Source organism: Onychostruthus taczanowskii, unplaced genomic scaffold (genome assembly GCF_017590055.1).
Source record: "Onychostruthus taczanowskii isolate IOZ18803 unplaced genomic scaffold, ASM1759005v1 scaffold80, whole genome shotgun sequence".
In the NCBI taxonomy this organism is placed as follows: Eukaryota; Metazoa; Chordata; class Aves; order Passeriformes; family Passeridae; genus Onychostruthus; species Onychostruthus taczanowskii.
The window spans coordinates 3,356,960-3,372,625 of NW_024505893.1; the positions used below are offsets into that span (position 1 = coordinate 3,356,960).

General features: G+C 38.7%; 1 protein-coding gene across 1 annotated transcript in view; it reads right to left on the reverse strand.

The window, feature by feature from the left end:
• The window catches only part of MSH2 (mutS homolog 2), a 45,980-nt gene that overhangs the window by 1,172 nt on the left and 29,142 nt on the right, over positions 1–15,666 (reverse strand). The window contains exons 8-15 of the mRNA XM_041424179.1: positions 14,394–14,503; positions 12,236–12,359; positions 11,058–11,208; positions 8,703–8,800; positions 7,417–7,662; positions 5,747–5,951; positions 5,263–5,510; positions 1,241–1,413 (exon numbers count right to left, since the gene is read on the reverse strand). Coding sequence (XP_041280113.1) covers positions 1,241–1,413; positions 5,263–5,510; positions 5,747–5,951; positions 7,417–7,662; positions 8,703–8,800; positions 11,058–11,208; positions 12,236–12,359; positions 14,394–14,503 — 1,355 coding nt within the window. The remainder of the gene's footprint in view (positions 1–1,240; positions 1,414–5,262; positions 5,511–5,746; positions 5,952–7,416; positions 7,663–8,702; positions 8,801–11,057; positions 11,209–12,235; positions 12,360–14,393; positions 14,504–15,666) is intronic.

Consider the following 15,666-nt stretch of genomic DNA (forward strand, 5'->3'; position numbering starts at 1 on the left):
AATTCTCTGGGTGAGACATCTAAAGCTCTGCCATTCTATTGCCTAGAGGGTTTATGGTATATTTTGTATTACTGAAACACCCAGGAATAAAACATGATGCTGTATTTGTCACAAGTGTTTGCTATGTCAATTTAATTTACCAACTTAGGACCACACAGCCAGGTCCAACTAATCTAAAAATTTCTTCACCACGATGCCTGACACAGGAAAGGTAATAGTGGAGCAACTGAGGTAGCTGGAGGGAAAGTCTTCTGGCAGTAAAAAGCAGAACAAACAAGAGATTGTTCATCTAAAGCATCAGATCCACTTACTGAGCCAGAACAACAAATGCAGTTGACCTCTGAAACCGAAAATAAACAGGTAACAGCCTCTGTCTAGAGCAAAGGCTTTTAAAATGTAGGAAGTGCTCTGGATGTGGACTAACACTTCAAGGCTTCCATACACTGGAGCAGTCCCGAGGCTGCCAGAAGGAGACCAAGGTGGTACCAGGCTGTGGAGATCCAGGCTGACTGCTGGGACACAGAACAAAGCTCTGAAGCAGGCTTGCATGCACACAGCAAGGAGGACCCAGCTGCACTGGACAAAAACCAGTGCAAGCCACAAAGCAGCTGCACTGGATTTCCCAGGAGGCTGCCACAGATGCCAGCAACAAGACAACACAGATATTCTGTTAAAGCTTCCTGCAGCCTTTGTCTGCCTCTACACTACCTGCTAAGGAAGCTTCTCTAAAGAAACTTCGCTTTGTGACACCGATAAATCAGGTGTAAATCAGCAATTCCAGGTACTCATTGCTGTGTTCTTTGATGTGATCAGCTTCTGAGATGTGACAGTTCTCATGGGACATGGAAGGGCACAAAGGAGAAGGCTGGGTATTCAGCTTTTCTCTGGTGTGAGCAGATCTGATCACACCATGGCACCAATGAACACTCAAATAAGGGGGAGCAAAACCAGGTGTGACCCAACTGCAGAGCCAAGAATATTCTACACAATGGTAACAAAAGCTGTATCTTAAATCTGTGTTTCAGATAAAATTCTTGACTACATTAACTTGAAATTAATCTAAATCTAACTCACTACCCCTCAACATCTCTTCAACTCCTAATGAACATCGTAGCCAAGTCATTTTGTAATGGAAAAATACACTACAGGGTAATTATCCTCAGGCTTTGGGGGAATCTGAATCCTTAAATAATTTTGCTTCAGCAATTCAAAATTTAAAAAAATATTTCTGACAGCAAACCTCTCTTTCTCTGTATAATTTCTTGGCTGGTGGCTCTCCTTCAGATTCCTTGGACTTGCCAATGTTTTGAAACTCCTCCAGCTCCAATGCTTTCTCTCTTGCACTTTCTATCACATGTTTTGGGAAAGCCGCCAACTCTGCTACATGTATTCCAAAACTCTGGTCACAAACACCTGGATGCAGAGAAAAAAACCCAGTTAAGAATTCTCAGAAGATAATATGGCTACACAGAGATTACATGGACATGCTTGTAATAGTTCTCTGTTCTCAAAAATTAAGTGCATGACATTATTTGGTTCTCCTCAACACTTCCTGATTTACCTTTTCTACTAAAAATGGTAACACAAAGAATATGCTCTTATTTAATTAAGCTCTATTAGAGCAGTAATTGCAGAGCTCCAAAGTGCTTCAAGAAATGGAAAACTCTTCAGGCAGAGAGAATTTCCCTCTAGTATTTGAATCAAATCAAACAATGATTTTTATTAAAGCATTTTGGCACAGTCTGTAGAATATAATAATTTGCATGTTTTTAATAGGTACCTCTGACATTTACTCTATACCTATACAAATATATATCTGTGTGTGTATAGCTAAATATTAAAAATGTTGTATTCTCAATCATCTCTCTCCTCCTTTGCATCTGTACCACATAATTCCTCAGTCTCCAGGAGTCATCTTTAATTATATCAAAATCTCTCAACTGTAACTTCACACTTACTTCAATTAATACACTGTTTATAAAGTGTTCAAGAAAAGTCCTCATAATTGCTCAGAATATGTAAATTATACACAGTTTCATAAAACAATTTTCACTTCAGTATCAAAAGCCCTCTGATAAAATCTATCAACTCTTATTTGTTTGCATTATCATAATTCCATTTGTCCTCCCACAGATATTACTACATCCTTTTAATTCTGGTCTCCAGCAAGGAGTTAAGAATAAATTAATTACACTTGCAAAATGACAGGGTTTTTTGTCAACTAATCATCTATTAAATACCAGGTAACCAAAGAATAGATGAAGAAAAACTTAGTATTCAGACTTTTTCTGTTTTATTAACCCTGTAAACTCCCAGGTTTCTTAAAGGAAATTAACTTATTTAAGGAGGAAATAGTCTTCTTGATTTTGTTTTAAAAAGACACACCTCCCCAGACCCAGAGCTAACTCAGTTCTCGGCTCAGAGAATCCTGAGCAGAGGCCTGGAGAACAGTACTTCATGTGCCTCCTCTTCCAGTGATTCTGTCACTCTTCAAGCACAAAGACATGGTTGAAAACACTGTGTAAAAGTTCCTTGTCATGCTTTTCAGGTCTGGTTATGCATTTCAAACTACATCAAACCTGCTATTTGTTTCAAAGCACAGCTGTATCCCAGCTGCCTATATGCACATCCCTGATGGAGCCATATAAAAATTCCAAAAGGGAAAGAACACAACACTAAATGCAAAACCTCAGGTGAGAGACAGATATCTGAGTGGAGACCAGGTATTTAAAGATGAAGATTTCATAGTGTTGCATCTCCTCTGACAGAGGTTTAAGTAGATAGATAAAAACATTGTGTTTCCATGCTGAATAGCACTTCCAAGAAAATGGATGGAACGAAAAGACACTGCATGTACAAAGAAAAGATGTGTATGACTAAAAATGGCAAGACTGATTGAAGAAAAATATGAAACTGGGCTTCTACAGTTCTCATCATGACCAGAATGGCTGAATTAATACAGGTTTTAAAAACAAAAGGAGTGGGTTGAAGAAAGAGAAGCCACCCAGCTGTCTGGGGAATATTAGGGGGCTTCATTGTAGGAGCTGCTGCTGCTCCAAAGGATGTAGAAGGTTTTGATATAGTGTATATTGACCCCCTCCTCAACCAACATGCCCCAACTAAGGCACCCAAAGATGGCTTGTTTGCAGAGTCTGTACATCACCATCTCTTGCTGCACAAAAACCACCTGGTATCCATGTACACTTGCAGCAGTTTATGACTATTTTTATGCAGTTCCAATGCCACACCAAGCCACCTTTTAACCCCCACTTTGAGCATGAACCTTCACTTTGTGTGAGGAGCTCAACATGTGCTGGAGAAGATGGGGAACAGCAAACTAGGAAAGAACCACAGACACCTCCTCTCCAGCGGGCATGGCTGGGAATTGGGGCCACAGCAATTTGGAGTAATATTCAAGCAAAAACTGGGCATTCCCTAGGAGCAGCACTTCTGCTCCTGCTGTGATTCCCCTTGCTCAGAGCAGTCTCCCACAGCTTTACAGAAATGTACCCAAAACCTAACTGCAAGATTATACCCAGAGGGGAACACAAAATTAGAAGTGGTCATACATGTAATCTAGGGGTAAGAAATGAAGCAATTCCATGGATTTAAAACCAGAAGAAATGAGTAAGAAATAGGCAGTCAGCAATGACAGAGGAGTAAAACCAGCAAGGTATCAGATCCAGGATAGCCAGAGTATTCTACAGGAACCCTGTTCAACTCATTCAAGTGTTACCTAACTCATTCCTCCGCTCTGGAACTCAGAAGAGGAAAATTAAGAGGTGCACAGAGCAAGAAGGAGTACTCTGGCCACATTTTAAATCAAAACCTCAGCCCAGAAGTTGCCAACCGGACTGAAATGCTCTAGTGAGAACAATCCAAAATCACTGTAGAGTTCACAACTAAATTAGAATGCCATAAATGGGCACACCTTGCAAGCCACAGTTACAGCTCTGCTTTATTTAGCAATAAATGCAGGCTCCTGCTGAAGGGAACAAAAACAAATTATGGGGATATAGGGAAACAGGAGGAATAGATGGAATTTATGCCTAATTAAAAATCGTTTAATTTAATACTGAAAGGAATAACTGGATCCACTAAAAGACTTTAATTAAATACATCTAACTGAAATTATACTAACAAAACAGGCTAATTCTTGTTTCATTGTGATGCCATTTGCTAGAAATTACCCATATGATTTTTCCTACATCAAATTGCTGTATAAATTGGGCAACGTCAGACTAAGTCTTATTACAAAGAAACAGACATTATTAAAAACTGTCAGCACATAAAAGGCGCACTCATTCTTTTTAAAAGCACAGTTTGAGAAATGTAAGTCTCTTCCATCAGCAGGTTAAAATAGCTGTTTTAGGAAAACAGAAAATAACCTTCTGGAACCCTCCTCTCTGTCTTTAAAAAAGAAAAAGGGAACAACACAAAAGCATCAACTTGAATGGCAGAAATAGCCTAGACAGCTTAAGAAATAATCATTAACACCACCACCTACTGTGTTCACACGTGGACAGAGAAGAATATCTATATCTATATGAATATAAATAAACCCCAAGCCTGGAGTATGACATGAATTGTGGGGGGATTTTTTTTCCATTACTGCTGGAACGCTGGTTACTGAGAATTTTAGACTTTCTGTGCCGACAAGCACTGACCCCCAAGAGAACACTGCAATTAACCTGAAGCCACAGAGAAAGCTTCCAAAATTGAATAATAGAACTAGGATTGTAAGTGTGTAGTTTGAATAGAAATGTGGAATATCACACAGTAAAAAGCTTAAAGTTTTCAAATATAGTAATATATATAAAACAAAAACAGAAGTTTTAGAGCAGAAGCCAGTCCTAGTTTTTCTTCACCTTCTTCTTCATGAGTCTAAGTAATGTTGTGTAATTAGATAAAAGAGTCCACATTAAGGGTCACAAGTAGTTATTAAGTTAAAAATAAAAATAATTTAAGTGTCATGCCTTAATTAAACAGTTTATCCTTAAAAGACTTTCTAGAAAGAGAAATATGGCTCCATTTTCTAATTTAGAAAGCACTGCAGAACTCACAACTTATACGACTGTAATATAAATAAAAACTAATAAACACCTAAATCCGAACAAAAAAATACTCTATCACACATTTAATCCCAACCTTAACAAAAAACAAAAAAAGGAAAAAAAGGAAAAAAAACCCAAACCAAAACAAAAATCCACACATGAAGATTTTTCTCTCTCGGGGCAACATGAAGTTGAGACACAGCCTTACCTTCCCTGACACGATACAGCATGGTCAGCGTGTCATCGCTGGTCAGAGCAGTGACATGGAGGTTATTTACTGTGGGCACTTGGTCAGCAAGAGCTGTGAGCTCATGGAAGTGTGTGGCAAACATGGCAAACCCACAGATTTTGCTGGCAATGTATTCTGAGATAGCCCAGGCTAAGCCAAAGCCATCATAGGTTGAAGTTCCTCTTCCCAGCTCATCAATGATTATCAGGGAGTTCTCAGTTGCTGTCCTAGGAACACAAGAGCATTTGCAAAGTTTGAGAGCAGCAGGAACTCTGGATATTGGAGTAAACCAAGTTATGCTGTGGATGCAGAGCACGGAGGAGGCAAAAGACCCAGCTGAAAAGAACTTGAGATTCTCCACTAAGATTCCCCCCAAAAGAAAAATCTCCAATGCACCTCTGTAAGGGAGCCTCCTTTCCCATCACCCCCAGCCAAGACAATCAAACAAAAGCACAGGACTTGCCTAAGGATTGAGGCAGTTTCCAGCATTTCAGCCATGAAAGTAGACACTCCTTTCAGCTGGCTGTCTCCTGCTCCCACCCGAGCCAGGATACAATCCACAATGGTTATTTCTGCAGACTCACAGGGCACAAAACACCCAATTTGGGCCATGAGAACAATCACCCCTGTCTGTCGGATGTATGTTGATTTTCCCCCCATGTTAGGGCCTAAAGAAGAAATTTTCCAAAAATTAATTGAAAAAGCATCATCTTTTTACAAGTCAACAGTTTTTTTTAAAGGAGAACAGGCTCTAAATTAGAACAAGGAGTGTTTAAATGTATTACTTTCTTGCCAGAAAAGAGCAGCAAACTTGTCCAACAGGTGCAACAAGTGGCTCCAGGGCTAACAAGGCTTGCTTGTTTGTCTTACTGAATGCTCCTTTTTCAAAAGAAAGGCGATCACAGAAAATTAGGGGCCTTCATAAATTTTGGGACTTTTCAAAAGTATAAGCAGTCTTCTAAGGTTTTCATACCTAAAACTAATAAGCTTTAAATTAAAAAATTATCAGTATTTATTTCTGCTTAAGAATGGTAATAATTTGTTTTCACCTCAAAGAACTATTAAAATCTCTCTGCAAAAATGAAACAGCTTAGTTACAGACTGGGTACAAGCTAATGGGTCACTCAGAATCAGCAAACCCAGATATTAAGCAGTTAATTGTAACTGACATACAAATGAAATAAAAAGTATTATGCAGAAAACTGATAATTAAAACCAATTTTACACTTTTGCTAACCAGAAAAAGAAGCGTGTTACTATGCATTAATTCAGATTTTTGATTATGTTATAAGTGCTCATTAATCATTCTCTAATTTCAGATCTTTGCTACTCAGAACGTATGTTAAGGACATCTGGATGGAAATTAAGATTCAATTAAATCTATAAACACTAAAAATGTTTTAGTGTGTAGTAAAATTATCTTAATTACACCAGAGAAAAGGGTAAAAAATGGTAGTCATTGAAACATGTTTTGCATTTAAAATCAACTTTAGTACTTCACAAAGAAAACATTAACAAAGTACAATTGATGCCTAGTGGAATTTTCCAAATCACTTTAGCAGGGTCAGGCTTTCCAGCTCCTGAGGTTGCCTGACTTGTGGAGTTACATTCACTAAGGTGTTTAAGGAAGGACTAATTTCTTATTTTCTACTGTCCAGCAGCCTCTCTTTTCTTCACAAACGACTCTTTGCAAATTAGTGATCACCTTCTCCAAACAGTGCACTACAACTAAAACTACAATAACCAATTCCACTACTATTAGTTTGGATGATGAGAAATATGCCTGTATGTACAGAAACATATAGAATATCCATTGTCAAAGGTAACATTTCACATGAACACTGTGGACATTTTTTTAAAAATATATAATCAAAAATAGCAATAAATAATAGCTTACAAATACCCTCCCTTCTTTACCAGAGCTAAATCTCATTCCCCATGCAGGAAGATGAGTAACTCAGTAGCTGCTCGCCCTTGACGAGAGAAATTGTTTCGACAGAATTTTATTAGGTTGCTGATTTGTTGTGCTTGCTGTTGATCTGTTTTTTTCTTTTTAAAAAGACATCATTATTGGAAATACTCGAGACATTTATAAAGTAAATAACAAACGAAGAAGAGAACAGCGACATTTACCAGTAATAATGTGGAACATCTGCTTGCCCTTCTCAAAGGTGATGTCGTTGGGGATGAAGGCCACCTCGTCCTGCACCTCGATGCAGGGGTGCCTGGCACCTTTCAGCACAATCCTGCCCTGCCCCTTCTCCAGGACAACGGGCCGGACGTAGGGCACAGGGGCTCCGTTGGACACGTGGGCAAAGCTGACGATGGCATCCAGCTGAGCTATCACGTCATTCATGCTCTGGATGGGCTCTGCATAACCTGGTTTGCACAGAGGAGATGCAAATGCAATGCCATTAGCTATGCTTTGGCTCCTGCTGAGAAGGTAGCTTGAAGCCTACACAGAGTCCATCAAGTTAATTCATCTGCAGTAACAATTTTCTTCAAGACTAAAGTCATCTCCCAGGAGAGTCTAGGATGCAATCCTGAAGTTCCCATGCCTTGAATACCAAGGAGACTTCTTCAGACTAAGAAAAGGAGGAGGTGAGGCCATGGTGCTTAATTTCCCTCATCTGGAAATCCAGCAAGTTTCCTTCATGAATAATACACAGCATGCTGATGCTCATGCAAGCAAAGACACGAGAGACACAGCACAGACAGTTCAGACACAGCAACCATCTGTGTTTGTGTGAATGATGGGAGGGAGGTCTGTCAGATACAGAGCCTGTGACACCAGGCTAGATGGCCCAGCATCCCCTGTACCAGCTTTTGAAGTTTTGGTGTTTGGTTTTCTTCTGAGAAAGGGATGAGGGACTGGAGTCTACAGCCCAAATTCCCCAGTGTCTCTTCTGCTTTTGGTGAAGGACAAAGAATGCCCTGTAAGTAGGCAATCTTGGACCAAAATATATGGAAATAACTTAGGAAAACAGTTATTTTTTATTGCCATATAATCAGCGACTAACTTCATCTTATATTGCATATCAACGTTCTAAGACCTCAGGTCCCACTCCTTCAGTTCTCTGCTGTCCTTTACCTCTTCTGCTGTCTGGGTGAAGATGCCCCAGGGAGGTAGGTGGAGGACAGATGTGACCCTTATAGCCTTAATTTTGTTCCTATTATGGGATTAGCATTTGCACACACCTCATCACTGCACATCTGCAGCAATGCCAGGAAAGGGTCTGGCGACAGAAGACAACTCACACTTCAAACTTTCAACAGCGGTCTGAAAGCCACACCTCACTTTTCACAGCAATTCTTTGGGCAATATTACAGTTTGTCTCTGTAAAAGACCCTCAAAGAAACAGCAAGTCCTCCCTCCCAGCACTCCAGACGGTGACACACATCAACAGTGGCATATTCACCTGAAGCAATGTTGATGATTTCCTTAACAATTGCATCCTGAGCCTCTTCATACTCCTCCCTGTTCCTTATATATTCATCATTGATGGCACTCAGTTTGCTGTGAACAAAACAAGAGTATTTAGAAGCTGAGATGTTCTGCCTTCACCTACAGTGCCAAACTTTTGGCCTCCTCATCTGAGTCTATACCGAGTGTCCCAGCTGTTTCAACAGCAAGGCTCAGCACAAAGAGCACAAAGCAACTGAGCTACAGTTCATCCACACCAAGGCAGTCTCAAGATTAACTCCAAGTTTAAGATCACCAACAAGGGCCAAACCAGAAATTCTAGCATCAACACATGACATCATCATCTAAGTTTCTTATAGAGCTGCTATGTGATAAGGACTAGCTCTTAAAACTGAACTTCTGGCTATTTTGCTACATTTTGCTGCTAAGCAACTGTGTAATTAGCCCAGAGTCCTACAACAGGCTTATCAGATCTGAAGGCATTGACTTCCTTCACTTAGTAAAAACCTAAGTTAATTACTGTCACTATGAACAGGTTCTGATCTTCAAACTAAGGCAAGCTGAAATAAAGACAAGAGTTTAAACAAGTTTTTATTCTTCTCAAGCTTGTCTCCTAAACAAAGAACAAGATTGAATAAGAAACACACCCAAGTAGTGTGCCCACACTACAGGCAGAAGTCAGTCTTGTGCTTCCAGTACCACCTACAGAAGCAACTATAACTTAACTAAGCACAGAGAAGTTTTTTTTATTAGTGATGCATGGGCTGCCTCACTAAGGGAAAGTAACAGATGACAAAGTACAGGTTCTAAGTACATCTTCTCAGTTACAGAAAAGCCTACCTTCATCATACATTTAGATTCAGAACCTATTTGGAACTAGAAAAAGCTGTTTTGCATTTCAGGGATGTTTTTAAAAAATATCCTCCGAATAAATGTTAAAACAAAATGCAATTAAAGTTTACACTTTGTTCATTTAAGTAAATTGGTGCGAAATACACCAACATTGGTGTGAACCAATATGCTTGCCCTCCTTTTCAAAGATAAGGATTTATAACTATGGAAGTGAGTGATAAACAGAAACCAGCCTCTACACCACCAAGAAGCTGAACACAAGCCAGCAGCACGCCCCTGAGGCAGAGAAGACCAAGCCCATGCTGGCTGCACTAGCCAGAGTGGACCCAGCATGTTGAAGGAAATCATTCTTCCTCATTCTTCCCCTCTATTCAGCACTCCTGAGATGACATCTCTGGTTCTGGGTTTTGTCTTCCCAACACTGAACCTGGAGCAGATGGTCACCACAAAGGTACAGAGCTGGAGCACGTGGCACACCAGGGCAAGGCTGAGAGAGATGCCAGCCCAGGCTGAGAGCATCTGAGGTCAGCCTGGAGGGAAGAAGGAGCAGACTCTCCTTGGAGGTGCAGAGCAAAAGAATGAGATCCTCAGATGCCAAGTTTCTGTGAGGAAAATTCTCATTAGATCTGATTAGGAAAGTTTTCATAAATAGTAATTCAGCACTGGAACTTGTGCCCACAAGGCTGTGAAGGACACTCAGAGGATGGGCACTTGGGCAAAGCCTTGGGCTAACCCATCTAAGCTTGAGATAGGATCTGATTTCCAAGGTGCATCAGCTTTGAGTGAGGGATAAGAAGCAGCCTTCAACCTAAGCTATTACCCAGTTCTGCATATGTAACTTTCTGCTTTGTTTCCTCTGTGTAAAAACACTGAAGAACAGAGAAACATCTGATGACTGATGCAGCCCCTGCTCCTGCTAAAACACTCTAAAAGAGCTAAAATTCAACAAAAAATATAGACTTTTCAGCTGATCTGTATCAGAACTGCTGTCCAGACAAGGACACACTGAAACAGCCTCAATGCAATTAGCCTGAAGACTTAAATTTTTTTTAACAGATCAATCAAAAGTGCCACAGAATTGAAGTTCAATATACAGGACTAACAGAATTAGAGAAGATTTGGAACAAAGGGAAAAAAAAGGTAATCAGCAACAGAATTCTGCATGTCACATTTGGTGATAAACATAAATAGCTCCTTCCTTACTGCAGCTTGTGTCTGTATAAACACTCACAGTAAAAGCAATTATGATACTTGCTGCAGCTAAAACAGAGAAATTAGCCCAAGTCAAAGGACCAAAAATAGATAACATAATTGGCAACATAAATGGGGAATACAGCTTTCAACATAAACTCTATGCCAGTCCTGCTCAATATTTCAATCTGTGAGTCAATTAAAAAGGTGACAGTTTGAAGGGAATCCAGTTTACCAGCATAATTATAAAGGAACATTTCTATTACTTTCAGAACAGGCTTAAAAAACTACCAATATCATCTCATACCTGTTAGTAAATTTCACACCATTCTTCTGTGTATCAATGATTCCATATTTCGAATTGTTACGGAGAGCTTTTTCCTCCTTACAAGTTACCCTAAAGTGATGCCCAAACTGTGAATTTGTCTCCAGTTTGATACTTTTGCCAGCTTCCAAACCTTTCAGATGAAAACAAAGAAAAAGAAACCAGCTGTATTATCACAAATCCTGCAGCCTGTGCTATTCCTGCCCACCAGCCCTAAGTTCCCATGATTTAGCCTCTCTTACATGACCTAATTGAGTAGAATTGCTTTGCTTCTGTACAGCTATGAGAAATACCCAGACCAAACACAAATATATGGATTCATTCTCTGCTCTTACTTCAAGATGCTCTCAAACTGCATATTCAAATCAGGCTCACAATTATTGCTATGAATTCTCCAGGAAGGTGAAAAATGCAAGGACATTCTGCACTGCTGCTGTTAGCACAGCACCTGCACTCTTGCAATCTCTCTACTAACACAAAGTTCGCTTACAAGATTTCTCATTTCATCCCTACACAATCTTGCCTTTCCTTCTTCTCATCCAGGTATCGTCTTTACACTTAAAAAAAATTTTAAAAAAATGCAAGCTCTTAAAGGTGTAACCCAAAATAAGTATAGTGTTGCCAATTTTCCTTGCCATATTTACATTAGAAGTTGGTGGCTTTTTCTTAAAGTTTGCTCTTTCAATGCCCAATTCATCAGCTGAACATGGAATCTTCTGCACAGGAAAATCAACACTTTAAATGTCTCATTTGCTTACGAATTACATTTTGCAAGAACATCAAAAGAAAGCTGAATGGACATTCAGGATAATGCACAGAAGAGGGGGAAAAAGTCTCAGTGGAGGTCCTCAAAGAATGTAAAACAGAACTAGACTTAGCCAAGAGTTTGGTGAGTTACAGCTCTACAAAATGGATTCTGCAACATATATGATCATTCCTGAAATAATTTGGAATGTTTAAAAAAAAAATTAAGACCAAGTTATAAGCCAAAAATCTCTCTGTTTTCAACAGCTTGTACTGCAACAACCAAAGTCACCCCAACTCAGTAATAAAATAATGCAAACATCCTTTAACCTTTAACTTCTTACACCAGTTTTCATCACCTGATTGCAAAACATTTCACAAAGGAGACACAAATCAAACGCAGTTCCAAACCCTACCTAGTTCTTTGGCTGCAGTCTTTAGTAAGGCCTGCATTTTTTCTTCCAGTTCATTCATTTTCTCTCTTAATTCTGTTAAATTAGGATCAAAAGAAGCCTTGACAAGAAATTCATGATTCTCCACCTGGAGGAAAAATAACAAGAAAAAATATATATGAACATAAGCAATAAGAAAAAAAAATCTTCCTGATCATATGCGGTTAAGTGAATTTACTTAATAATTCACACTCAATTTTTTATACATATATAATGTCGTCATGCAATGTTGTTTGTGATAGTTGGTGTCTGGTTCAACTGCAAAACAAACACATCTCAAATGCTTGTTTTCTCACATAATGTACTTCATACACACAAAATATACCAATTTAACAGACTCCTTTCTGCTGAAATGCAGTTGTCTGCACATTTATTTGCAAACAAATGACTGAGCAGTAGGCAGGGCAAAAAGGGAAGTCAGAGGGAATGAAATTGTCATGTACATGATCTGTCTGCTACCCCACACTTAGGCAGCTAACCCAGACAGAGTGTAAAAGCACAGTGTCCTTCAAAACAAGAAGCCTTTGGAAACTGAAGTTTCTGAATCAGTAATTTCTGCCCCAAAAGAGACTCTAGAGGTTTAGGAAGGAACCTACATAGTGTCACAAAAAATCCTACCAATTTCAACCCAGCTCTTGAGTTGAAAAGCAGATATGGTTCCTTCTAAGCTTAACAGTTTCAGAGGCAAGGATGAAGCATTTCATCTTTTTGTTGTATTTCATCTTTTTTCTCTCCCTTCCCTGTGCTTCCACTGCCAGGTGGCAAGGTACCAAAAGCACCACCAAACTTTGAAGTTGCCCTGACTTGAGGAGGAGGTTGGAGTAGATGGTTTTTCAAAGTCCCCTTATGATTCTGTGATAAACAGGAATGGAAGTGACAGTTTCTCAACTTTTATTACAGCTAGGTAAATGAATAACCATATCCCACGCTTTTTGAACTTAGATGTTTCTTTTTATATTAGAATGGATTATTGACATAATTTAGTTGCTATGACAACCTATCCTTCAATTGCACTCAGAATAGAACTGCGTATTTTATTTGAACTCCCTCAAAATCCAAGAGGAATTTCAAGCCAAAGTTCAAATTATAATGTTCATAGGGACAAGGTTTATTCTTCTGCTAAAACCAGCGTTGGCTTATCTATAGACATTTTCCAGTACCTTGAAGGGGGGGAAAAAATCAAACTTAACATGCCAGATTCTATGGGATTTGACTAAAAATAACTGACTTGTTATTCTGTTTAGAAGGACAACAAAACATTTTTAAAGTAGAACCTGGAAAGAAATTTGAAGAGCTGGACTATGAAGGGTGAAGGCTTAAACAGCTGTTACCTTTAAAGAAAACAGAGTCCCAGGGCACACAAACTGCATCAACAGATGGTCTGTAACTGGTATAAAGCTATAAATTTCTTCATTACCATACATCACAAATTACAGCAACATGTCAATCAAACAAGTCCTTCCATAAACAGTAAAATGCAGTTGATGGATGCACAACACAACACAAAGAAAGAAAAGGCAGGGCTCCTGCCTTTGGATAAAAGTATGTATGTTCAAAATTTTTAACCCACTGCAGTTCGCACAAGTTTCAACAAATGGCCCTTACTACCATGTCTGGCACATATTTAGGTAGTTCTCTTGTTTCTACAGTCAGCTGAGACCTTCACTTAGGATAATCCTAACCCCTGGTTAATCAAAAAAACTGAAAATCCTAAAAGACTCCCCAGGTAATAAACATACCCTGGGCTACATTCTGGATTTGAGACATATTACTGTAACTTTAAAAATACAAAGTAGAGAAATGACAAAATTACTTCTCCACTTTTAATACTGATGAGATCTTTAAAAAATAGTTTCAGGTCCACAGCATCAATGCACCCAAAGCATTTGTTCACTAGCTAGATAATTTCAGATAGTGGGTGAATATCCTGATGAGTACCCTGATATACTAATAACTGCCTCCATATATTTCTAAATGCAGCATATATTTCTATATGCAGCTAAATTACCACTAGCTACTTAACAGAGATGATCAATTAAATTTAGTTCATATAGAGCAGATTGCAAAGTTCAATAAGAAACTTTAATTGCTGAGTAAATTCCACCCACACAACATTTCATACCTTTTCCATGTCCAATGTTGTTTCTATCATCTCCAGAAACTTTGAGAAGTCAGAGCAGATATCATTAAGAGGTGTTATAAATACAGCTAACAACAACATCTGGTGAGCTCCTGTTACAAACAAACAAGAAAAATTATCATTCACAAACCCCACAGATTTACCAGAGTTCACTTATCCAAGACAAACAACACAACTGCTTAGCTGGTTAGTTTTACAAAGATGGGCTATGACTATTTCACTGAAACACATGTACCTTTTTCTAAAATTGGCATTATCCCATCTACATTCTGATTAAGCTTGTACCTATTCTGTCACCTTTGTTCATAACTGGGGGTATTAATTCTCTTCTACTGTGAGTAAAACAACAAACAACAGTATAAAAGCAAACCCATTGTCTGAATATTACCAACTCTTGCACATAAAAGTTGACATGCTTTCTGCAAAAATGTAGGTCTTATCTTCCACACTCACAGCTTTCAATTCTTCTTAATAAAATATTACACAATACTGGGAATATTTGGTAACTACAATATGGACATAGCAATTGAAGTGTATGTTATCAGCTTCTGTTTTCCACAAAAAAAGACCACATATTATAACCAAGTTTACAGTAACTTCCTTCCACTGGACAGGAAGGCATCAAAATTAACAGAGATACTCTATAGCACCAAGTCAAACTGCAAAGAACACATATTGGCTGGAAGTCCATAGAACACCAAAAGCACTTAAGACCAAGAGCAGTTCACAGTTAAATTAACAAGCACAGATATTGCCAAATTTGTGAAGGAAGTATTTTCTTCAGGTACACATAAGCTACAAATAAGCACCTATATCCAGCAGCCAGCTGTGGGAACCCTCTGTGAGTAAATGCATGTTTACATCTTTGCAGCTACTTCAAGTTATGATTTAATCACAAAAAGATTAGCATTATTGACTAGGTGATTTACAAAAAATGCCTCAAGATGAATCCAGTGCTATGAGCTTAGACTTACTGAATTACATACAGAATCATGTTGCTGCCTCTAATGTTTACAGGCAAGGCTTTGCACATTAACAAGAGAAATACAGAATTAAGCTCTGGATATTCCAGAGCCTCTCAATTTCTTACCAGACTAAGAAAAAAGTCCTAGCCTTTGCTTAGAAAAAGTGCCATAGAAATTTGTAGAAAAAGTGCCACAGAAATTTATAGAAGTCACAAGTGAGGACACAATTACCCAAGTGAATCTCTCCTCTCTCAGTTGAAGTAGAAAGAAAAAGTTTAGTTTGATTTCTT